Below are 24,754 nucleotides of genomic sequence, written 5' to 3'. Positions count from 1 at the left end.
CATTAAACCACAGCCTGGTGTGGCTTATTGCTTTATTCTAACATATAGGTGTGTGTTCTCATGTTTGTTCCATGTGTGCATGTTTTCTCCACCCTGCAGTGGCCGGTCACCCGTGTCAGACCAACAATGGAGGCTGCAGTAACCTGTGTCTGCTCTCACCTGGAGGAGGCTACAAGTGTTCCTGTCCCGCCCACTTCTACTTGGCAGCTGATGGCAAGCAGTGCATGTCCAACTGCACTGCCAGCCAGGTGATTCACCTCGCCTTCACTTGTGTTACGCTGTATGACTTTATGTCTCATGTCTGCTTTTGATACTTTACTGATTCTAAACATAATCCTCTGTCTCCCCCATCAGTTTGTTTGTAAGAAGGAAAAGTGCATTCCATTGTCTTGGAAATGTGACACGATAGACGACTGTGAGAACTGCTGTGAGTTGAGACCTCACATGCACACGCACACACACATGCGCGCGCGCACGCACGCACACACACACACACACACACACACACACACACACACACACACACACACACACACACACACACACACACACACACACACACACACACACACACACACATTACATTACAGTCATTTAGCAGACGCTTTTATCCAAAGCGACTTACAATAAGTGCAATCAACAAAGGTAGGGAACGAAAGCTACTAATCACCAGAGGTTATAAGTGCATTTTCTGCAATAACAAGCAACCAAGAGCATACCTAGCGCTAAGGTAAAAGTGCAATATATCAGCTACCTATTTCCTTAAACAGATGAGACAAAGTAGTCAAATGAGCAGGAGCTAAAAACAAATAATTGTATTGACTAAACAAGATCCAATAAACAATTCAACAATAAAACAAGCATTCGTACAACTAGTTAAAAACAAGTAGGCCAGGCAAAGAGGAAGGGTAGTGTTTCCTGAAGAGGTGGGTTTTCAGCCTGCGGCGAAAGATGGGCAGTGACTCTGCTGTCCTGACATCAGTGGGAAGTTCATTCCACCACTGTGGGGCCAGAACAGAAAAAAGTCGTGACCGTGTCGATCGACCAGAAGGACCGTTGAGTGGCGGGGGAGTCAGTCGCCCCTTGGTGGCCGACCGGAGTGGTCGGGAAGGGTTGTGGGCATTGACCAATACCCGGAGGTAAGAGGGAGCTGTTCCTTTCGCTGCCCTATAGGCTAGCACCAGGGTTTTAAACTGAATGCGAGCCGCTACGGGGAGCCAGTGCAGGGAACGCAGAAGGATAGTTGTGTGAGAGAACTTGGGGCGGTTGAACACCAGACGAGCCGCAGCTTTCTGAACAAGCTCCAGGGGTCTGATGGCAGATGCCGGAGCGCCAGCCAGGAGGGAGTTGCAGTAGTCCAGGCGGGAGATGACAAGAGCCTGGATGAGCACCTGGGCTGCCTTCTCCGTGAGGAAGGGCCGAATTCTCCTGATGTTGTAGAGGAGGAATCTGCAGGACCGTGTCACTGATGCGATGTTAGCCGAGAACGACAGTTGATCGTCCAGGGTCACACCCAGATTCTTCGCAGTCCGAGTTGACGTCACCACAGCGTTCTCAATGGTGATGGCCATGTCTCGGTGAGGACAGCCCTTCCCCGGGATGAACATCAGCTCGGTCTTGTCCAGGTTGAGCTTCAGGTGGTTCGTCGACATCCACTCCGAGATGTCAGCCAGACAAGCAGCAATGCGTGCCTCCACGTGTGTGTCAGAGGGGGGGAATGAGAGGATCAGCTGGGTGTCATCGGCATAGCAGTGGTAGGAAAAGCCATGGGAGCGGATGACAGCACCAAGAGATGTAGTGTAGAGAGAGAAGAGAAGAGGACCCAGAACCGAGCCTTGGGGAACCCCAGTAGTGAGCCTGTGTGGTTCTGACACAGACCCTCCCAGCTTCACCTGGTAGGAGCGACCCAGGTGAACACACACACACACACACACACACACACACACACACACACACACACACACACACACACACACACACACACACACACACACACACACACACACACACACACACACACACACACACATTGTTGGTACTGAACAATGGACAGTTGTGTGTTGTGTAACCTTAGAGAGTTGATGAAGCTACAGGAAGACTGTAGTCAGCTTCAGTCAGTGGTGTAAAGTAACTAAAAGTGCATTTACTTAAGTACTGTACTTAAGTAAAGTTTTGAGGTATTTTTACTTTACTGGGGTATTTCCAATTTCCAATACTTTTACTTCTACTCCACGACATCTCGGAGGCAATTATTTTACTTTTACTCCACTACAATTATTTGAAAACTTTAGTTACTAGTTACTTTGCAGATTATTAGATTTAGATAGATTAGATTAGATATTAGATATTAGATATTAGATATTAGATATTAGATTATTACATTATAAAACATACATGAACCACTTTAGCTCTATTTTATAAATAGGCTATTTGAAAATAGCCGACCTACAAGCTCACAACGCTTTGCGATGCGATCTGCTATTTTCAAACCTTTTAGTACTTTTACTTTTGGTACTTTAAGTACATTTTGATGCCAATACTTTTATACCTTTACTTTACTTTTACTTAAGTAAAGAATTTGAGTACTTTTACCACCATTGGCTTCAGTCAACAACCTACACAGTCTGCTTGATATTTATGACAAACTTCAACACCTTGATGATGTCACATGACATAAGATGAAGTTACACCACACAGAGTAGCAGGTGCATGGCTTGTTTTTTATTAGTGTCCAAAATATGAACTGTCAAATGTGATAGGAAGGGCAGATGTAGCAAAAGGATATACAGTGAGACTATTTTTTTTCCTTACATACAGGAACAAACAGTGCAATACAAAACAATTCACACCCAACATAACATTTAACACACAACTTACGGACAAGGATGGTTCAGTTTTGAACAACACTCAACTTCCTCCCCATACCCTCCCTCCCTCATGGGTCTTTAGTCACCCCATACCCTCCCTCCCTCATGGGTCTTTAGTCAACCCGTACCCTCCCTCCCTCATGGGTCTTTAGTCGCCGTTCACCGTATTTGCTCTATCAACAATCCATATTTACTAAAATTGTTGTCAATACTGTATACATATTTTATATTTTAATCTATTTTGATATAAATCATACATTTCATCATTAACACATTGCATGCCAATCGCGAACCTAAATAAAGCCGCAGCGTGCCAATCGCGTAGCCTACGCGAAGGGGTCTTTTTTTTTCTCTCTCTCGCAGTGACACATTTCATTGTAGCACTCTCTCGCAGTGACACATTTCATTGTAGCACTCTCTCGCAGTGATACATTTCATTGTAGCACTCTCTCGCAGTAACACATTTCATTGTAGCACTCTCTCACAGTAACACATTTCATTGTAGCACTCTCTCACAGTAACACATTTCATTGTAGCACTCTCTCACAGTAACACATTTCATTGTAGCACTCTCTCACAGTAACACATTTCATTGTAGCACTCTCTCACAGTAACACATTTCATTGTAGCACTCTCTCACAGTAACACATTTCATTGTAGCACTCTCTCACAGTAACACATTTCATTTAGCACTCTCTCACAGTAACACATTTCATTGTAGCACTCTCGCAGTGACACATTTCATTTAGCACTCTCTCACAGTAACACATTTCATTGTAGCACTCTCTCGCAGTGACACATTTCATTGTAGCACGGATTGTAGCCGGATACGGAAATGACGTCAATCGAAGATTTTCGTTCCCATCTGCCGCCGCTCTAAAGCTTCCGCCTAATCGCCAGTATCTCGGTGTTGTTTTTCTCCGCGCTGAACGCTGTTTGAAACGGGTTTTAGAAACTGCTACTACTGCAAAATGGAATGTCGCCGATTGAAAATGTATTCTCTGGGCCACTCACACAACTACCCTGTGTGTCTACAAACAGTTGAACACGCGATCATAAGGTATTTAGCGAGGTCTGTGGCGAGGTGAAAAAACAAAAAACAAACAATAAATCGCTGGAAAGTGGTGAGCACATTATGATATTAAAGTCTGGCATGGAATGTGTTAATTATCAGTCATTCCCAGCTTGTGAATATCAAATAAATATCATCAAACAGGAGAAACAAAGGATGTATGTCAACACATCAACAAGCTGCTGTATTGGTAGAGAGGATCTATGTTCTCTGTTACAGTGAAACTCATTTATTTGATGATTTTTCTCCTCAGCTCTCCAGGTTAAACCAACACACAACTCAACAGGTAAACAAAGATGAAAGAAGAACAACTGATCATAGATTACAGTGTTGTAATAAAATGATGTAATTTTGTAATTAGGGCTGGGACTCGATTAAAAAAAAAAAAATCTAATTAATTAGAGGCTTTGTAATTAATTCATCGCAATTAATCGCATTTAATCGCATATCAATATTTGACCTGAGAACAGTGAAAAGCATTTTTTTTCAAAGATGTTATACATCTTTAAGTACATGTACTCAAGAACTGTACTTAAGTACAATTTTGAGGTATTTGCACTTGACTCTCGAGTAATAAGTAAAATAAGTAATAATACTTTTACTTCTACTCCAGTAACTCCACTATATCTCAGAGGCAAATATTTTACTTTTACTTTTACAATTATTTGAAAACTTTAGTTACAAGTTACTTTGTAGATTTCGAGTCGTTTAATGAATTATTAATACAAATCGCGCACCCCCTCCCCCCAGCTTACCCCCTCCTGGGGGGGGGGGGGCATCCATTACAGATTATGATTTGCCCAGCCAACATTATCAAGCAGGCTATGCGGCACGTCTTCATTCATTTTATGTAATTAATTGATCGAAATTAACGCGATAAAGTCCCGGCCCTAGTTGTAATGAAAGTAATACTGCTTTAATGCTTACTCTGTACAGAGTCTGATGATGTCAGGTTGTTGGGAGGAACCAGTAACTATACTGGTTGTCTAAACAGTGATTAAACAAGTGTAAAGAACACCAATAGTTATTTAAGGTGTCTTGTGGCCAGGTCTTAGACTTGTGTAGCTTAGACGTATATGAGCTCTAGTCAGGTCTTAGACTTGTGTAGCTTAGACGTATATGAGCTCTAGTCAAGTCTTAGACTTAGAGTATGGAGCTTAGACGTATATGAGCTCTAGAGGAGGACATTGTTTCATGTTAGTTAGACGTATATGAGCTCTAGAGGACATTGTGTCATGTTAGTTATTTTCTTTCTCTTTGAGTATTGAAATATGAATTCAGTTTGTTTATGGGCTTACTGTAAAAAAAATATATTGTTGCGTATCTATTAATTGTGTACAGAGGTACACTTAAACAACCTGTATCTGATGTGTTTAAAGTTCTATATGCATTCATATAAGATTCATGTAACTTCTGCTCTGGTTAAATAAATTCATATTTTAAATTATAATGAACACTGCATACGACGGCACCTGCACCTGCACTCATCTCTCTCTGTCTCTCTCTCTCTCTCTCTCTCTCTCTCTTCAGAGTCAGTGAGGTTGGTGAATGGGACTAGTGTGTGTTCAGGCAGAGTGGAGGTGAAGTCTAATCAGTCATGGGTCTCAGTGTATGAAGGTGACTTTGACCAGCAGGATGCAGAGGTGGTCTGTAGGGAGCTTGGCTGTGGGGTCCCTTCAGTACTCCAGGGGGCGCTCTATGCAGAAGTAAACACTCCACTCTGGACCAAAGAGTTCCAGTGTGAAGGCAATGAGTCTGTTCTCCTGGATTGTGGAAACTCAGACTCAACTAGAAATACCAGCTCACCTAATACGACTGTTGAACTCACCTGCTTAAGTAAGATACTTTAAACTTTAGGTTTGGATTATTACTTGCCAGAATATTAAGTATTTTATGTGATAAATGCTGCATAATAGGTTAACATTACATTATGACATCGCTCAATTCAATTACTGTTGTTTGTTATAAACAAACTGTCAATTTGTGTTCCTGTATAAATGTTATTTTCATCTGTTTTTATATAAGTCATACATTTCATCATTCACTCATTCCCAGCCTTTGAATATAAATATAAATATCATCAAACAGGATAATCAAAGGACATATTTTCCTGTATTCCAACACATCAACAAGCTGCTGTATTGGTAAAGAGGATCCATGTACTCTGTTACAGTGAAACTCATTTAATTGATGATTTTTCTCCCCAGCTCTCCAGGTTAAACCAACACACAACTCAACAGGTAAACAAAGATGAAAGAAGAACTGAAAATAGATTACAGTCCTGAAGATATTTTAATTAAAGTAATGCTTGTTACTGCTTATTCTCTGTACAGAGTCTGATGGTGTCAGGTTAGTGGGAGGAACCAGTAACTGTAATGGCATACTGGAGATGAAACACCAGGGAGAGTGGAGACCATTGTTGGCTTGGTTTGACTGGAACAGGATGTCATCATCTGTAGTGTGTAGACAGCTGGACTGTGGCTTTGCTGTCTCAACAGAATTTACTTCTATTTCTACACGTCAAGCTGGATGGGTGATTCCATCTTCCTGTGTTGGCTCTGAGTCTTCACTGATGGAGTGTGGACCAGTAAAGTCTTATGATTCCACTGTCACACTGAAGGTGAACTGTTCAGGTAAAACAATGACTTCTACAATGACTAATCTTTACACTCTCTTATATCATTGCTCTCTTTCACACACACACTATAGCTTGTCTCTACTGTGCATCCATCTGTCCCTCTATGTATGCATGTCTGTGTGGCTTTTAAAAGTTGTTTCATCACAATGCATTCAGAATGTGCCATTTCTGTTCATCTGGAGTTCACCATTTATTCTGTCCATTTAAAATAGTGATTTGACACGTGTAAAGAACTCCATTCGTAATTTAAGTTGTCTTGTGATGTTTATTTTTTTTTACAAGATAAATGCATATTGAGTCACATGACTTGATGGTAGAGCAGACCTATGTTTAGACTTAATAGAGTATGTAAAGTTCCAGATGCATTCTTTACAGATTCATGTATCCATTGTTGTGGTTTAATATAAATAACTCTTTTAAATTATAATGCGCGCTCTCTCTCTCTCTCTCTCTCTCTCTCTCTCTCTCTCTCTCCAGAGTCAGTGAGGTTGGTGAATGGGACTAGTGTGTGTTCAGGCAGAGTGGAGGTGAAGTCTAATCAGTCGTGGGTCTCAGTGTGTGAAGGTGACTTTGACCAGCAGGATGCAGAGGTGGTCTGTAGGGAGCTTGGCTGTGGGGCTCCTTCAGTCCTCCAGGGGGCGCTCTATGGAGAAGTGGAGGGTCCAATGTGGTCCAAAGAGTTCCAGTGTGAAGGCAATGAGTCTGTTCTCCTGGACTGTAGAACCTCAGACTCGACTAGAAACACCAGCTCACCTGACAATACTGTTGAACTCACCTGTTCAGGTAAAAGACAAACTATACCTTTTATTGGACTATTACTAATTAAAATCTGAACTTTTATATGTGATATGAATCTAAAAGTGCTGCATACATGTGTAATAACATTAGGAGAGTGAAGAAATCTTAATATACAAATTCAATTCAGTCCAATGGATTATCTCTTGGCAAGATGCAATAATTAGAATCACAGAAGGTGACAAAATGAAAGTTATTTGCAATCATCAAACAAACTGTTAAATTATATTCCTGTATACAACTTATTTTCATCAATAAATAGCATCAAACAGGATAAACCAAGGATATCTTGTCCTGTATTTCAACACATCAACAAGCTGCTGTATTGGTAGGGAGGATCCATGCACTCTGTCAAAGTGAAACTCATTTATTTTATGTTTTTTTTCCTCAGCTCTCCAGGTTAAACCAACACACCCTCTCTCTCAAGAGTCTGTGAGGTTGGTGAATGGGACTAGTGTGTGTTCAGGCAGAGTGGAGGTGAAGTCTAATCAGTCGTGGGTCTCAGTGTGTGAAGGTGACTTTGACCAGCAGGATGCAGAGGTGGTCTGTAGGGAGCTTGGCTGTGGGGCTCCTTCAGGACTCCAGGGGGCGCTCTATGAAGAAGTTGACACTCCAATGTGGACAACAGAGTTCCAGTGTGAAGGCAACGAGTCTGTTCTCCTGGACTGTGGAACCTCAAACTCAACTAGTAACACCAGCTCACCTAACAAGACTGTTGAACTCACCTGTTTAGGTAAGAGACAAGCTATTTCCTTGCTTCGGATGAATATTCTATAATATAAGTAATTGCATTGCATTAATGTTTACTCTATTGACTCTTTACAGTGATTGCTAATATCAGGTTGGTGGGAGGAATTAGTAACTGTACTGGTAAACTGGAGATGAAACACCAGGGAGAATGGAGACCAGTGGATGGTGGGTTTCACTGGGACCTGAAGTCATCATCTGTAGTGTGTAGACAGCTGGACTGTGGCTCTGCTGTTTCAACAGAAAGGAGTTCTGGTTTTACACATCAATCTGTATGGAGGATTACACCTTACTGTGCTGGTTCTGAGTCTTCACTGAGCGACTGTGTCATAATGGAGACTTTTGGTGTCAAACGGAAAGGTTTGATTACAGGCAGACCCACAGTGATCTGCTCAGGTAATGAAAAACAATGACTTGAACAATGACAGCAATCTTTACAGTCACTCATTACAGTCACTCAAGCTGTCTGTCTGTCTGTCCATCTGTTTGTTTGTCTTCCTATACATTCATCATTCTATCAGTGTGTGTGTGTGTGTGTGTGTGTGTGTGTGTGTGTGTGTGTGTGTGTGTGTGTGTGTGTGTGTGTGTGTGTGTGTGTGTGTGTGTGTGTGTGTGTGCGCGTGTGTGTGTGTGCGGTGGTGGGGGGACTATTAGTCTCCTATGAGCTATTGGGGAGGATCTGACGATGATGAGTAGTTTTTAGTTAATTTTTTTTTCCACATTACTTAATTATGAATGTGTTTTTTATTTATTTATTATGTATATCCATGTATTAATTTATTCTAAACTGAGTATATTGCTATTTGTCTTTATTTGTGTGTGTTTAAGGGTTCATTAAAAATACTTGCCTTTGAAATGTTTAGATATCAAAATGCATCCATAATGGATTCATATATATTCAATAGTGGATTCATTAAATTCTCTCTCTCTCTCTCTCTCTCTCTCTCTCTCTCTCTCTCTCTCTCTCTCTCTCTCTCTCTCTCTCTCTCTCTCTCTCCAGAGTCAGTGAGGTTGGTGAATGGGACTAGTGTGTGTTCAGGCAGAGTGGAGGTGAAGTCTAATCAGTCGTGGGTCTTAGTGTATGAAGGTGACTTTGACCAGCAGGATGCAGAGGTGGTCTGTAGGGAGCTTGGCTGTGGGGCTCCTTCAGTCCTCCAGGGGGCGCTCTATGGAGGAGTGGACACTCCAGTGTGGACCGAAGACTTCCAGTGTGAAGGCAATGAGTCTGTTCTCCTGGACTGTGGAACCTCTAACTCAACTAGAAACACCAGCTCACCTGACAAGACTGTTGAACTCACCTGCACAGGTAAAAAGCAAACTACACTTTAGGTTTGGATTATCACTTTATAATGAACATAATAATTTGGGTTTTCTATGTTTACTTTCTTGTCTCTACAGAGTCTGATGATGTCAGGTTGGTGGAAGGAACCAGTAACTGTACTGGTCTACTGGAGATGAAACACCAGGGAGAGTGGAGACCAGTGGATGGTTGGTCTGACTGGAACCTGAAGTTATCATCTGTAGTGTGTAGACAGCTGGACTGTGGCTCTGCTGTTTCAACAGAAAGGAGTTCTGGATCTACACATAAACCTACGTGGAGGATTATGTCTTCCTGTGTTGGGTCTGAGTCTTCACTGAGGGAGTGTGGAACAAAGATGTCTGCTACTTCCTTGTACATACTGGAGGTGATCTGTTCAGGTAACTAACTACTACTTCAACAACAGTAATATTTACAGTTTGTTTCGCAGCCACAGGAAGTAGGGGTGCTGAGGGTACGGCCGCAACCCCAGCCCTGGGTGCTGCACCCCCTCAACTGCAACCCCAGGAGGATAAGAACTAAATATGAATGTGTTTATGTATTTGTACTCTATATATTGTTTTGTAGTGATGCAACAATATTGTCATTATCGTGATATCACAATAATAAATATATTATTGTGGGTCTGTGACGGCAACTTCCTCCAGTGTTCAGGGTGAGAATTTGTTGTTTTGTTTGAACAGCAGTAATGAGAGTGAAAAAGCCTCTACTTTGTAGTGAGTAATTTGTAAGTCTGATTGTTAATACCCCCAACAATCATGCTTTTTATCATCAGCCTATCAAGTGTACGACTTGAAATGTATTATCTCTCTCTTTTTCTCTTTCTCTCTCTCTCTCTCTCTCTCTCTCTCTCTCTCTCTCTCTCTCTCTCTCTCTCCAGAGTCTGTGAGGTTGGTGAATGGGACTAGTTTGTGTTCAGGCAGAGTGGAGGTGAAGTCTAATCAGTCGTGGGTCTCAGTGTATGAAGGTGACTTTGACCAGCAGGATGCAGAGGTGGTCTGTAGGGAGCTTGGCTGTGGGGCTCCTTCAGTCCTCCAGGGGGCGCTCTATGGAGAAGTGAACACTTCAATGTGGACCAAAGAGTTCCAGTGTGAAGGCAACGAGTCTGTTCTCCTGAACTGTAGAACCTCAGACTCAACTAGTAACACCAGCTCACCTAACAAGACAGTTGAACTCACCTGCTTAGGTAAAATACAAACTATATTTTTGGTTTAGATTATTTTCTAATGAAATTAATATAACTTTTTTCTTTAATGTCTTTAATTGTCTTGACTCTGTACAGAGTCTGCTGATGTCAGATTGTTGGGAGGAATCAGTAACTGCATTGGTATACTGGAGATGAAACACCAGGGAGAGTGGAGACCAGTGGATGGTTGGTCTGACTGGAACCTGAAGTCATCATATGTAGTGTGTAGACAGCTGGACTGTGGCTCTGCTTTTTCAAGAAAGTGGAATTCTGGTTTTACACGTGAACCTGTTTGGTGGATTTCATCTTCCTGTGTTGGGTCTGAGTCTTCACTGAGAGAGTGTGGAACAAAGGTTTCTGGTAATTCCACTGCCAGACTGGAGGTGATCTGTTCAGGTAAAACAGTGACTTCCTCAAAGGCATATTTACATTCTTCTATCCGTCTGTCTGTCTGTCTGTCTGTCTGTCTGTCTGTCTGTCTGTCTGTCTGCCTAATGTATGTTGTTTGCACATTCACTTCAGTTTTAGGATAAATGAAAACCTAAATGCATGTTCTTCTTTCATTACATTTAACCAATAACTTTTGATTTGAAATGTAATTTAGTTTTGTGTACTGATGATTCTTGATAAATGAGCTGCAAATTGAGTCTTTACGTTTAAGATTTTCCTCAGTTTAGAATCACAATGAGTCATCTGTCTGTTTAGAGACAATGATGTTTATAATTAATTTCCAATATTAAGATATTTGTCTCATTTGACCTTATTGACATTTTCTCTCTCTGTTTATAAATCTGTTGTTTCAGTCAATCACCTCTGTCTTGTTACAGATCTGCCGTTTAATTCAAACATCACCTTCTTCTCCTCCTCCATGAACGGGGTTTCTGAGGGCCAGCGTCAGGGGCCACAGGTGATGGAGGGTCACAGTTTCTTTATCAGCTGCTCCATCCAGCCACAGTATCCAGGAGGCTCCTTCCACCTCAGCTTCACTGGATCCAACACAACACACAACTACACCCAGCCAGCTGTCAATCACTCTGCCAACTTCCTGTTTCCTGCAGCAAACCACATCCACCAAGGAAACTACAGCTGTATTTATCACATCAATGTTTACTCAACAGACTTCTACTATAAGAGCCAGTTCCTCTCTGTCACCGTCACAGGTAACCAGAATTACAATGACTTTTCAAGACACAATATGTAACTCAATCAAGCAAATAACATAAAGCAGGCTTGAATATGACATAAATTAACAAATGTTAAATAATTACATAAAATACACATTTTTAAAGGAGACATCCGTTCATTTTTAGTGTTATCTTCCCGACAAATCCCCCTGTCGACCCCCAACGTTGGCATAATAGGGGGCGCGAGCATAGCCCAAATTCGCCTATTTTAAGAAATGCAAAGTCTGTTTTTTTTCTCCTAGCACTCATTGTGATAACGCTAACGCTCGTTGCTTGTTTCTCTCCGGACCTGGCAACCTGGTGTTGCCAGGCAGAGAGATAAGCAGCCAGCGTTAGCTCGTTCTGTTATTAGCGGTTAGCTTGTCGGGACTTTCATCGCCTGTAAGGGTATCATGGGGCTCCACAATGAGTGCTAGGAGAAAAAAAAACAGACTTTGCATTTGTTAAAATAGGCGAATTTGGGCTATGCTCGCGCCTCCTATTATGCCAACGGTATAACGACAGGGGGATTTGTGGAGTAACTCAATGGGCATTTCTACGTTGGTGAGTGATTTGCCACATATCAAAGATAACACTAAAAATGAACGGATGTCTCCTTTAGTGAGAGTTGATCTTTACTTGATGTTTGATATGAATATTTTATCTCACAGCTTCTCATCTGACATCTAACATCCTCAAAGTTACAGTCGTAATTGTGCTGCTGTTGGTGGTGATAAGCTATATCCTCTATCGTGTCTGGAAGGTAATGTATACGTCTTTATTCAATCTTTATTCATCTTCAATACCAGACCGGAATTTAAATGAAGTAGTTCCACTGTTTGTATTGAAGAGAACCTGATCGGATTGCTGCTGTGTTTCTCCAGGCCACCAGAGGGCGGAGAGCAGGAGTGGAGACCAGAGTTTATTATAATGTAGGACGGGAGAACGTTGAGATGGTTTATTACAACACTGTTGGTTCCGATGCTGAAGCTGGACCCAGTGAAGAGACAGAATACCACCAGTATGAAGAGATAAACCTCCAAGGAAGGTCTGAAGCTGGACCCAGTGAAGAGACAGAATACGACCAGTATGACGACATAGATCTACCAGGAGGGTCTGAAGCTGGACCCAGTGAAGAGACAGAATACGACCAGTATGATGACATAGATCTACCAGGAGGGTCTGAAGCTGGACCCAGTGAAGAGACAGAATACGACCAGTATGATGACATAGATCTACCAGGAAGGTCTGAAGCTGGACCCAGTGAAGAGACAGATTACGACCAGTATGACGACATAGATCTGCCAGGAGGGTCTGAAGCTGGACCCAGTGAAGAGACAGAATACGACCAGTATGACGACATAGATCTACCGGGAGGGTCTGAAGCTGGACCCAGTGAAGAACCAGGACACCACGTGTATGAGGTGGATGTCACATCCATCACATAACTGTCCATCACCTCAGTCAAGGTTTGAACATTTATACTGAACTGTAAATATACCAGAAAGACCAAGTGAGGTTTAGAAGAGGCAGATAAAGTCTTCAGTTAAAATATTCATGAGGATACAAGTCAGAAGACAATGACACCTACAGGGAACAAGAGCTCTGTGTTTGAAGATCAGATCACATTGGACAATGTCTGTCTTCACCCTCATGGTGTTTCATCAAGTCATTATAACTATCAGTAATTAGTTATCAATAAATGCATCTATTGATCCTACTGTACACAATACATGTCTATGCAGCCCAGGTGTTTGTGTCATTGTTCATTAGTCATTCAGGTCATAGATTGTCACACAGTGAACCATCAGAGTCTGAGCTACACAACTATTGATCTCATTACTAATTATTAATGTGTTTCTATTGGCACAATAGAATGTGGAGATGTGTTAATAAATTATGTATGTATACTCTTTTTACAATTCACTTCTTACTTTTAGATGTTTAAGTATTACGTCTTTTGAACACAGCTTTTTAATAATAAGGTAGCATTATAATTTATTGTTAATTACAGTCATGCTTTTTGCCTGTTTGTTTATATTGTGTAATGTAATCAGCAGTTTTATTGCTGTTTTTAAACAAGGCTTGTTATGAACAATATATCTTATTGTTTTTATTGGATTAGTTATAGTATCTTTAGATTATTTATGAGCTCTCAGGGCCCTATTTTGCGCCCAAGTCACTTTACCCACTATTTGGGGATTTAGTATCGTGCAAGGGGCTTTCCCGTGGCTGAGTTGTTATTTTGTGCCACCATCCTTTTCCCTAAAACACCTGAGCTACCCCTTACATTATGCATAGGTGTGGTTTGGCTGTTAGATTAATAAAACCCATCAGCGTGCCAGGTGTCATTGGCTTTAAGCGTTTAGGGGCAGCACCAGCTGCCTTGTGCGTAATTAATGGATAGCACATTGTGCCAACGCATAGCGCAGGGTGCAAAATAAGGCCCTCAATGTATATTAATATTTTCTTATTTCTATTTTATTACTTCTCCTTTTATGTTTTATGTAACATCATCTGAGTTGGATTTCTCGTTTTGAACTTGGTCCATTATGGATGAGCCTATAGGATCCATCCAACCATTCAAACCATTATGGATGAGCCTATAGGATCCATCCAACCATTCAAACCATTATGGATGAGCCTATAGGATCCATCCAACCATTCAAACCATTATGGATGAGCCTATAGGATCCATCCAACCATTCAAACCATTATGGATGAGCCTATAGGATCCATCCAACCATGTATGTTTGATGTTTGATGTTTAATGTTTGTTACCATAAGAAAATAAAAGTCAATAAAGATGAACCTGCTGAAGTGTTCCTCTCCTAAATGTGTTATGTGTAGTACAGGACGTTGTCATGGTTACCATGAATGCAATGACTCATCTATTCTGCTAAATGGGACTTCATGTCCTTTCAAGACATCTGCTCTCTGTTTTGGTCACAGTACATTCTCTGTCAGCTTTAAAGGTGGGTTTAAGTGATGTTGTTTAGTTAAAATAAGTGTTAAATAGTTCTACATTCTTATAGTTAGCATTGTAATAAAGTGTTTGTTCAGTAACAGTGTTAAATAGCTCTATATTGTGATAGTAAAGACAGAATTCATTTTCAGGTCAGGATACCAATTCTATCCAATCAGGAGAGAAAACTCATACGGATGAACAAGAGAAATGTGCAGTGATACAAGACATAATTGTAACATCATAAAAACATGAAAGGAGGTCACTCACTCAGTACAACATGGTTCAGTACAGCTCAAGTTGCTCATGTTCTTTCATGATTAATGCATGTAAGCAGAGAGCAAAGGAGAAAGCATAGGTTCATGTATTTTAGAATGATGATTAAAGTATACGTCAACGTTAGAGTCAACCAAACACAATAAAGCTACAACTACTGTATTAAGCAAATCATTTGGAAAATCTACTCTGGAGAAACCTTGGTCTCACGTAGCCAGACTTTCAGAGATGTCTGCCTACTGGACGTCTGCTGACTAGATCTGTATGGGCTAGAGCTGGGTGCAAACAATGACATTAAAAAGGACAATAAAATGCTCAGATATGGTTTATATCGGTAGCAGATGATATTTTCCTTATATCGTTAAGTTGACACACATGTTTATGTGTGGTCGTGATGTCATCAGTGTTGTTGTGATGTCATGAGTGTTGTTGTGATGTCATCAGTGTTGTTGTGATATCATCATTTGTGCATTGCTATGTTGTTGTTGTTGGTTATCTGCAGCCTACCAAGCTGGAGATTCACAACAGTTATGTTTTATAATAAAGATGTAATTGTTTCCCTGGCACAAAAGGGGGAATTAATGACAAAACAAACCCCCCCAAAAAATGATCAGTATCGGCTATCGGCGCAGCAGTTATTTTAAACATGGGTAACTTCTCAGAATGTCCATATGGGAGCATCCCTAAAAAAAAAACCTGCATTGTAAAACTAATGTGAAGGACAGAGGGCGGTCCTTCCTCATCTGGGCGGAGTCATTCAGTGGGTGTGGTAAACAACTGGGCGGAGTCATTCAGTGGGTGTGGTAAACACAGTAAAGGTAAAAAGTCGTAAAAGAAAAAAGAAAAACAGTGGGTGTGGCTTTGTCACCGGTGGCCTTCACCGGTCGTCCAATCCCATACAATGAATTTAAATGCATTCAGATGATTGGTAGATGGAGATAGGTGGAGATATGGGATCCTCTGGCTACAGTATGTGAGACTACAGAGGTCAGGTCATGTGTTGGATCACACATTGATGCTCCATGGAGCACAGCAGGTTTCTGCTTTCATGGATGAGGCCTGATGGAGAGAAACAGCAGGAACATTACTGATACTGTAACAATACACACTGAACATTACTGATACTGTAACAATACACACTGAACATTACTGATACTGTAACAATACACACTGAACATTACTGATACTGTAACAATACACACTGAACATTACTGATACTGTAACAATACACACTGAACATTACTGATACTGTAACAATACACACTGAACGTTACTGATACTGTAACAATACACACTGAACATTACTGATACTGTAACAATACACACTGAACATTACTGATACTGTAACAATACACACTGAACATTACTGATACTGTAACAATACACACTGAACGTTACTGATACTGTAACAATACACACTGAACATTACTGATACTGTAACAATACACACTGAACATTACTGATACTGTAACAATACACACTGAACATTACTGATACTGTAACAATACACACTGAACATTACTGATACTGTAACAATACACACTGAACATTACTGATACTGTAACAATACACACTGAACATTACTGATACTGTAACAATACACACTGAACATTACTGATACTGTAACAATACACACTGAACATTACTGATACTGTAACAATACACACTGAACATTACTGATACTGTAACAATACACACTGAACATTACTGATACTGTAACAATACACACTGAACATTACTGATACTGTAACAATACACACTGAACATTACTGATACTGTAACAATACACACTGAACATTACTGATACTGTAACAATACACACTGAACGTTAGGGTGCTGCTCCCTGTTTAACTCTCCCTCTGAAATCTTCTCGGCTTTGTTTTTCTCCGCCATTCTCCGTCCGACGCGCTGTTTAAAAACTTCTACTACTGGAGAATGGAATGTCGCGGATTGAAAATGTATTCTCTGGGCCACTCACACACCTACCCTGTGTGTCTACAAACAGTTGTACACGCGATCATAAGGGACGTACATTTTCTGTGGCGAGCTGAAAAAATGAGTGAACCGTGCCGAGACGTGACGAGAAATGGTGTGTTTACACAGGGCTGCATGAGAAGGACTCCGAGCCGATCGGAATGTTTGTTGTCTGGGTGACGTGGACGTATAGCCTGTGTGTTTACAAACGATTGGACTTGCGATCATAATGAATAAAACATTTTTGTGACCTGTTGAAAGTTACAAAAAATACGAAATTGCTGGCAGTGGGCAAACACAGCCAGAAATAAATCTGGCAGTGAATTAACACTCAACCACCTTTATCATCAGGTCACTCTGCCACCATCATTGGGATAAAGATGTTTTTACCTGACTACAACATCAGTGTGTTTGACAAAGAGACCGGCTGAGCGTGCCTTCTACACAGCTTCTTCCAGAAAGACTCTGGGATCATTCAGCCTTTGCCTACAGTGGACAGCTGTACAAATTTGGTAGTAAAAATACTGCTAAGCTGTTCTTAGAGGGCAAGACCACTTTGGTAGAGGTTTGGGTTGTGTAGTTAACTTGCCATGATGTAACTCCAAAGGTGGACAAGAAATCAAAAATAATTGCTCCATTGATTAGAAATTGAGAATTCAGAATATGCCTCTCGTTGACTTACATTGTACGGTAAAACAGCTCTCAAAGTCACTCTTTTCACACATAAATGAACACAAACAAAGTTGATTCAGACAATATAGAACATCTCAAAACTCAGTACTGATTTTTTAATAAGAATGTTAAACATCTATGTTTAACTTTATTTATTTTCATTTTTAAAGAGTTAGGTTTATTTTGAACTCTGGTTTAACTATAAGAGAAATGTGCAGTGATACAAGACATAATTGTAATTGTAACATCATAAAAACATGAAAGGAGGTCACTCACTCAGTACAACATGATTCAGCACAGCTCAAGTTGCTCATGTTCTTTAATGATTAATGAATGTAAGCAGACAGCAAAGGAGAAAGCATAGGTTCACATACTTTAGAACCTCACCTGCCAGTGAGGAGCTCCCACCGAGAGGACATAGAGCCTTCGTACTACTCCTCCAGCCCAACACTCCCCGCTGACAGGCTCCACCCCAGGAGTACTGTATGTGCAATGGACGGGTATCTTCTCGGCTTTGTTTTTCTCCGCCGTTCTCCGTCAGACTCGTTGTTTACAAACTGCTACTACCGGAGAATGGAATGTCGCGGATTGAAAATGTGTTCTCTGGGCCACTCACACACCTACCCTGTGTGTCTACAAACAGTTGTACACGCGATCATAAGGGACGTACATTTTCTGTGGCGAGCTGAAAAAATGAGTGAACCGTGCCGAGACGTGACGAGAAATGGTGTGTTTACACAGGGCTGCATGAGAAGGACTCCGAGCCGATCGGAATGTGTGTTGTCTGGGTGACGTGGACGTATAGCCTGTGTGTTTACAAACGATTGGACTTGCGATCATAATGAATAAAACATTTTTGTGACCTGTTGAAAGTTACAAAAAATACGAAATTGCTGGCAGTGGGCAAACACAGCCAGAAATAAATCTGGCAGTGAATTAACACTCAACCACCTTTATCATCAGGTCACTCTGCCACCATCATTGGGATAAAGATGTTTTTACCTGACTACAACATCAGTGTGTTTGACAAAGAGACCGGCTGAGCGTGCCTTCTACACAGCTTCTTCCAGAAAGACTCTGGGATCATTCAGCCTTTGCCTACAGTGGACAGCTGTACAAATTTGGTAGTAAAAATACTGCTAAGCTGTTCTTAGAGGGCAAGACCACTTTGGTAGAGGTTTGGGTTGTGTAGTTAACTTGCCATGATGTAACTCCAAAGGTGGACAAGAAATCAAAAATAATTGCTCCATTGATTAGAAATTGAGAATTCAGAATATGCCTCTCGTTGACTTACATTGTACGGTAAAACAGCTCTCAAAGTCACTCTTTTCACACATAAATGAACACAAACAAAGTTGATTCAGACAATATAGAACATCTCAAAACTCAGTACTGATTTTTTAATAAGAATGTTAACTTCCTGTTGATTTTGCTATTTTTATTAAGAAACCCCGGACTGGATCCGGATCCGGATCTTCAAATTGTAAAATCAACAGGAAGTTAACATTCTTTACAAAAAAATAAACAGTAGTGGGTTTGGTGATGTTCTATATTGTCTGAATCAGCTTTGTTTGTGTTCGTAGACGAGCTAAAATAGTGACTTTGAGAGCTGTTTCACAGCACAATGTAAGTCAATGAGGAGCATATTTTGAATCATCAATTTCAATTTGAATCATTGTTGTCCACCCTAATGGAAATTGATATTCCCTCAAGTGTTCCTCGTGACATCTTTTATCTTAGGGGTAAAGACTTTCATATTTATGTACCATAATATGACATAAATGTAAGGTGCTATAAACTAGCAATGAAATGCAATGGTTATGTACAGTAGTTCAAAGTCCTTTACAGGGGTTCCCTGAGCCAAAAAAAAGGTTGAGGACCACTGTTCTAGGCAACACGTAGCTCTTTAGGCTGTGACACGGTTGCTCTCCAGGCTGCTCATCTTGCCTCCAGATAACTGGGCCCCCAGCAACGGCGCACGCTTGGACGGCGGCAGCAGGTGTTCAGGCAGATTGGCAGGAAGCTCGTGACCTTCCAGCTTAACCTTGATCAGATGGTTGGCCAGGGCGAACTCCTCATGGTCCAGGAAGCCGTCATTATCCATGTCGGCCAGCTTCCATATCTTCCCCAGGACTGTGTTGGGAAGCTTGGACTTAAGCAGCTCCTTCTTGGCCGCCGCGCCCGACACCTTACCGTTGACGGGAGAGAGAGCATAGAAAATCTCGTCGTAGGTGGGCTTCTCGCGACTCACCACCCATTCCCGATCATCGATGCCCTCACTTGCCCCCACGCCGTATCCCAGACCAAAAGGCCCCCTCGTGGGGCCCTCGAAGGCTCCGCCCTTGACTGAGGGGCAGAGCATGGAGGCCTCCTCGTGGCGCACCACGGTCATGAGGCGGGCGATGTCGTTGGCCAGCATGTCCTCCACTCTCTGCAGCAGCTTGGGCTTCAGCGACGGGAACTTGGAGAAGTCCTGGCCTTCCAGCAGCTCCCTCATCTTGTTGATGTTGGGGAAGTCCCCGCGAGAGATCTTGTGCTCCTTTTCGATCTTCTGGTAGATCAAGCCTAGGTTGGAGAGGAGCTCCTTCTGTTTGGATTCCTTCCTAAAAACGCTGGGCATCTCGCTCTTCAGGGAGCTGATGATGTAGGCGTGCACCGTGGCGAGGCGAGCCCGCTTGATCAGGTCGTTGAGCTTGCGCACGGCTGCGTTGCGCGGCAGGGTCTGAATGTCCAAAAACAGGTCTTGCTCCTCTGCTTCAAACAACTGCCTGTTGTCGGGGACCATTTGCGCCTGGGCCCAGAACGAGCCGATATACACGCGCACCACCTCAGGCGTGTTGATGATTTTGCCCAGGGCCCACATGAGGGCGCCATAGACCCTCATCAGTTGCTGGGTGCTGATCTGGTCGGCCTTGTTGAGTACCACACGCATCTTGTCTTCATGGTTCCTCAGGGCTCGGATGACTTCAGAGAACTCGTCGGAGATGTCCAGCTTGTGAGCATCAAACAGGAGGATGATGCGGTCTACTCGCTCGGCGAACCACTCCAGCACAGCCGCAAAGTCATAACCTCTGCTGAGCCTCTGTTTCTCCCCTGAAAGGATTCCGGGGGTATCGATGATACTGATGCTCTCCAAGACTGAATTAGGCATCTGTGCACACATGAACCTATTCAGGAATTGGTTTCCAAAACAGTTCAGCTTGCGGAAGGGCTTTTTGGGGTCGACCACCAGAGCGTTGCCTGGTATCACACCTTCCTGTTCACCGTGCATCACCGCGATGAAAGAGTCCGTCGTCGGCTCGGGGCCGATTCTCATGCCAGGGAAGTCCTGGTCCAACAGGTGTCGAATGAAGGTGGTCTTCCCGGTGGAGTATTGACCCACCAGGAGCACCATGGGCTTGTTGTTGAAATGGGCGTCTTCCAGTGCCGGGGAGTGGAATTCGTGGAATCGATACATGTTCTCCAGGGGGAAGAGTTTTGTCCGGTACAGTCGCCGCAGCCCCTCTGACACGTTGTTAAACACCTCAGGATTTTTCTTCATATTCTTCCTGAACATGGTGGCCTTGGCTTTCTCCGGTAGTGTTGTCAGTTTCAAACCTATGTTTAATGATGTTGCGGTTTCTATCACAGCTCACCTGCTGGAAAGTATTGATATATATATATATCTTGCTCCTGTCTTTGTTGGATGGAGTTGACGGCAATATGTCATCTTTAAAGCCCTTTATAGGCAGACCATAGCTCTGGTTTGACGTCATCACAACACAAACTGTTACCATACAGGCTTACAGGTGGCTATGACTGCCTTCCAAAGTTTGCGGGCCCTGGGTAGTCAACCCTGGCGGAGACCTGTGCTCCGAGGAGCACACTTTTCTCGTGAAATATGTTCCTCTGGTGGCATCACAAGGCTCCAGGTGACAAAAAGGAGAGAGAGAGAGAAACTGAATAATATTCAAATATGACATTGAGTTGGATTGGGTGGAGCATGTATGCATGTGAGAGAGAGAGAGAGAGAGAGAGAGAGAGAGAGAGAGAGAGAGAGAGAGAGAGAGAGAGAGAGAGAGAGAGAGAGAGAGCCTGATGCCATGGCAACAGGCAAAAACTAATCAGCCTGCCCATATATGGCCATATACTTGGGTGCGCATAACTAGTACGCAAGTGCGTGGTCACAGGAAAATAAATGCTCTTGCGAATCGCCGTCGGTACCAACAATTTATTTATAGCGTCAGTTACTAGCTCTGGCGTCACGTGTCACGTACTTCAAATATCTTCCTGTAAAGAAGACTAAAACATAAAACTAGCATTGACTAATCATTGCAGCGAGTGGCGTTAGTACTGCTAGTTAGTTGGCCACACCCCCAGTCACTTCCCAGACAGATAGACGGAGTGGCGTCACAATCAAGTAACTCCCACAACCACAAGCTACTATTTGCCGCAATGGCATACCGCGTTACTCATTAGACTCCCAATACATCATCCTCGGGTTGAAATCCCACTGCTGACAGTTGATTTTCCATGATCTAATGCTACTTTTTGCGGAAAATGTATTTTCTCCGGTGTAGGCATAATCTTACAGAAGTTACAGGTTTTTTTTCATAATAAATTGTCCCCACTCCCTGGGGTGTTTTTTGTCACTGTATATGTATATATACATACGTGAAATTTGTCCTCTGCATTTACCCATCCTATAACAACAGTGATCAGCCATTTGCTCGGGGAGCAAATTGGGGTTAAGAGTCTTGCTCAGGGACACACATCGACACATTGCTGGCCTGGCCTGGAATCGTACCTGGGACTCCCCAGGCGGGTATAATATTACTGATGTTAGGGTAGGGTTATTGGAGGACTTCAGTAAACAGCTTTCAGTAAAGGCGTCTTCACATAAGAAAGCAGCCTAAAGAAATTTTGCATTCGCCATCTTAATTTGAAAGAAAGTCTGTTTTAAGGATTTTGTTCTGTTTAAATGAATGTCAAATGAGACTAAAGTTAACTGTGAACTTTTTTTTGAGGGTATGTTCCCTGTGGGCTATGCATGGCAGGAACGTCCAATCTCCTGAGTCTTTTCTATATTGGACCGCATACCAAAATGTATAGTTTTAAAAGGTCCTATTTTATTTTATTTTTTTTGTTTTGACTTTAACTAGTTAAGTGTATTTGGACTAATTTGTATTTTGAACAGTTAAGTTTAACTTTAACTCTTTTATAGTTAAACATCCAAGTTAACTTTATCTGTTTTAACTTTAAATAGTTAAGCTTATATGGGCTATTTGGTATTAACCCAGTTAAGTTTTGACTTTGGTTCCTATATATTTAAACATCTACGTTTAACTTTATTTATTTTCATTTTTAAAGAGTTAGGTTTATTTTGAACTCTGGTGTAACTATAACTCCTTTATATTTAGGCATCTAAGTTTAACCTTAAACAGTTAGGTTTATTTGGACTATAGTGTAACTTTAACTCTGTTATAATTACCCATCTAAATTAACTTTAATTCCGTTATATTTAAACATCTAAGTTAACTTTATTTCAACTATAGTGTAACTTTAACTCTGTTATAATTACCCATCTAAGTTAACTTTAACTTTAATTCCCTTATATTTATACATCTAAGTTAACTTTATTTGAACTATAGTGTAACTTTAACTCTGTTATAATTACCCATCTTAGTTAACTTTAACTTTAATTCCCTTATATTTATACATCTAAGTTAACTTTATTTGAACTATAGTGTAACTTTAACTCTGTTATAATTACCCATCTTAGTTAATTTTAACTTTAATTCCCTTATATTTATACATCTAAGTTAACTTTATTTGAACTATAGTGTAACTTTAACTCTGTTATAATTACCCATCTTAGTTAACTTTAACTTTAATTCCCTTATATTTATACATCTAAGTTAACTTTATTTGAACTATAGTGTAACTTTAACTCTGTTATAATTACCCATCTAAGTTAGGGTTAAGGTTAGGGTAGGGTTATTGGAGGACTTCAGTAAACAGCTTTCAGTAAAGGCGTCTTCACATAAGAAAGCATGCAGTCTTTGCATTCGCCATCTTAATTTGAAAGAAAGTCTGTTTTAAGGATTTTGTTCTGTTTAAATGAATGTCAAATGAGACTAAAGTTAACTGTGAACTTTTTTTTTTGAGGGTATGTTCCCTGTGGGCTATGCATGGCAGGAGGCAATTCTTCAAAAACTAAAAAAAAGTTTAAAAAAACTAAACAGTCGGTGCCGCGCTATGAGCTTGTATATCTGTTATTTTTGAATAGCCAAAGAAATGACACAGACGCGTCCCCGGTCTTAGTGAGATAAACAACAAGTGCACACACATAAAAAAAAAAACGCAAAGAGACAGTAGTGAAGCAGGAACAGAATAGGCAGGCTAGCATATGCTTGGCTGAGTACAGTCGCTACACTGCAGAAACAAAAACAAAGGCAATATTTGCGGTGCCAGCAACATCTGACTAATCAGGAGAGCTGAACTGGTTCAGGTACTGTGATTGGTCAGATGTTCCTGAAATGGCTACAGGATGTCACAACATATCTGTGGCACTGAAGAGGCAAATCTAGGATGGGGACCTCCCACCGGAAACCTCTGAATGACATCATATTTTAGTCTGGACGGAGCCGATTTGTATTTAGACTTTAATAGTGTAGTATGCATCGGCCTGAAGCTACTTATTGGTACAGAATACATAGAACTCCACCTCTTGTTCTTTGTATAACTCAACCCGTAACTGCCCCCAGTGGTTACAATGCTGCTAGACCTAGTCTGCTGGAAAGTGACCACGTGAGCTTGTTACCTTGTCCGTGGGCGACCTCGTCTGCTGGAACACGTATGCATCCAGACACTTTTCAAAGGAATCACATTTAATCAGTCTGGGCTGTAGTGTTATGTCTTTCAGGGTATGAAGATAATCATTCAATAATAACAATGAATTATAATAACTTTGTTTTGTTGACTAAGATGGGCAAAAACACATATCAGGGAATGAGTATTTTCATAGTCCATTTTATTTAAAAAAAAAAATCAGTGTAGAACAGGACATTTTTGTAACAAACCTTCAACAACGTGTGTCAAG

At 41.5% G+C, this 24,754-nt stretch overlaps 2 protein-coding genes across 2 annotated transcripts in view; one reads left to right on the top strand and one right to left on the bottom strand.

Annotated features, from left to right (window-relative positions):
* LOC311056032 (uncharacterized protein) overlaps window positions 1-13,234 on the top strand; it is a gene marked incomplete at its 3' end in the record, with an annotated part of 55,188 nt that extends 41,954 nt beyond the window's left edge. The window contains exons 16-31 of the mRNA XM_084072374.1: window positions 100-248; window positions 355-427; window positions 4,193-4,225; window positions 5,470-5,775; window positions 6,147-6,179; window positions 6,273-6,572; window positions 7,055-7,360; window positions 7,764-8,105; window positions 8,198-8,515; window positions 9,120-9,425; window positions 9,518-9,817; window positions 10,318-10,623; window positions 10,720-11,019; window positions 11,451-11,783; window positions 12,458-12,549; window positions 12,671-13,234. Of these exons, the coding sequence (XP_083928500.1) occupies window positions 100-248; window positions 355-427; window positions 4,193-4,225; window positions 5,470-5,775; window positions 6,147-6,179; window positions 6,273-6,572; window positions 7,055-7,360; window positions 7,764-8,105; window positions 8,198-8,515; window positions 9,120-9,425; window positions 9,518-9,817; window positions 10,318-10,623; window positions 10,720-11,019; window positions 11,451-11,783; window positions 12,458-12,549; window positions 12,671-13,234 (4,061 nt within the window). The remainder of the gene's footprint in view (window positions 1-99; window positions 249-354; window positions 428-4,192; window positions 4,226-5,469; window positions 5,776-6,146; window positions 6,180-6,272; window positions 6,573-7,054; window positions 7,361-7,763; window positions 8,106-8,197; window positions 8,516-9,119; window positions 9,426-9,517; window positions 9,818-10,317; window positions 10,624-10,719; window positions 11,020-11,450; window positions 11,784-12,457; window positions 12,550-12,670) is intronic.
* Window positions 13,235-19,579: 6,345 nt separating this feature from the next.
* LOC311056023 (EH domain-containing protein 1-like) lies at window positions 19,580-21,229 on the bottom strand (the record flags this gene model as incomplete). Its single annotated transcript, XM_084072364.1, has 1 exon — window positions 19,580-21,229. One exon carries the CDS (start codon window positions 21,227-21,229, stop codon window positions 19,580-19,582), a length of 1,650 nt encoding a protein of 549 aa, XP_083928490.1.
* Window positions 21,230-24,754: the final 3,525 nt, after the last annotated feature.

The sequence above is a fragment of the Gymnoscopelus microlampas genome, assembly GCF_963454915.1.
Source record: "Gymnoscopelus microlampas genome assembly, chromosome: 2".
Lineage (NCBI taxonomy): Eukaryota > Metazoa > Chordata > Actinopteri > Myctophiformes > Myctophidae > Gymnoscopelus > Gymnoscopelus microlampas.
This window is presented reverse-complemented; position numbering and strand designations above follow the sequence as displayed.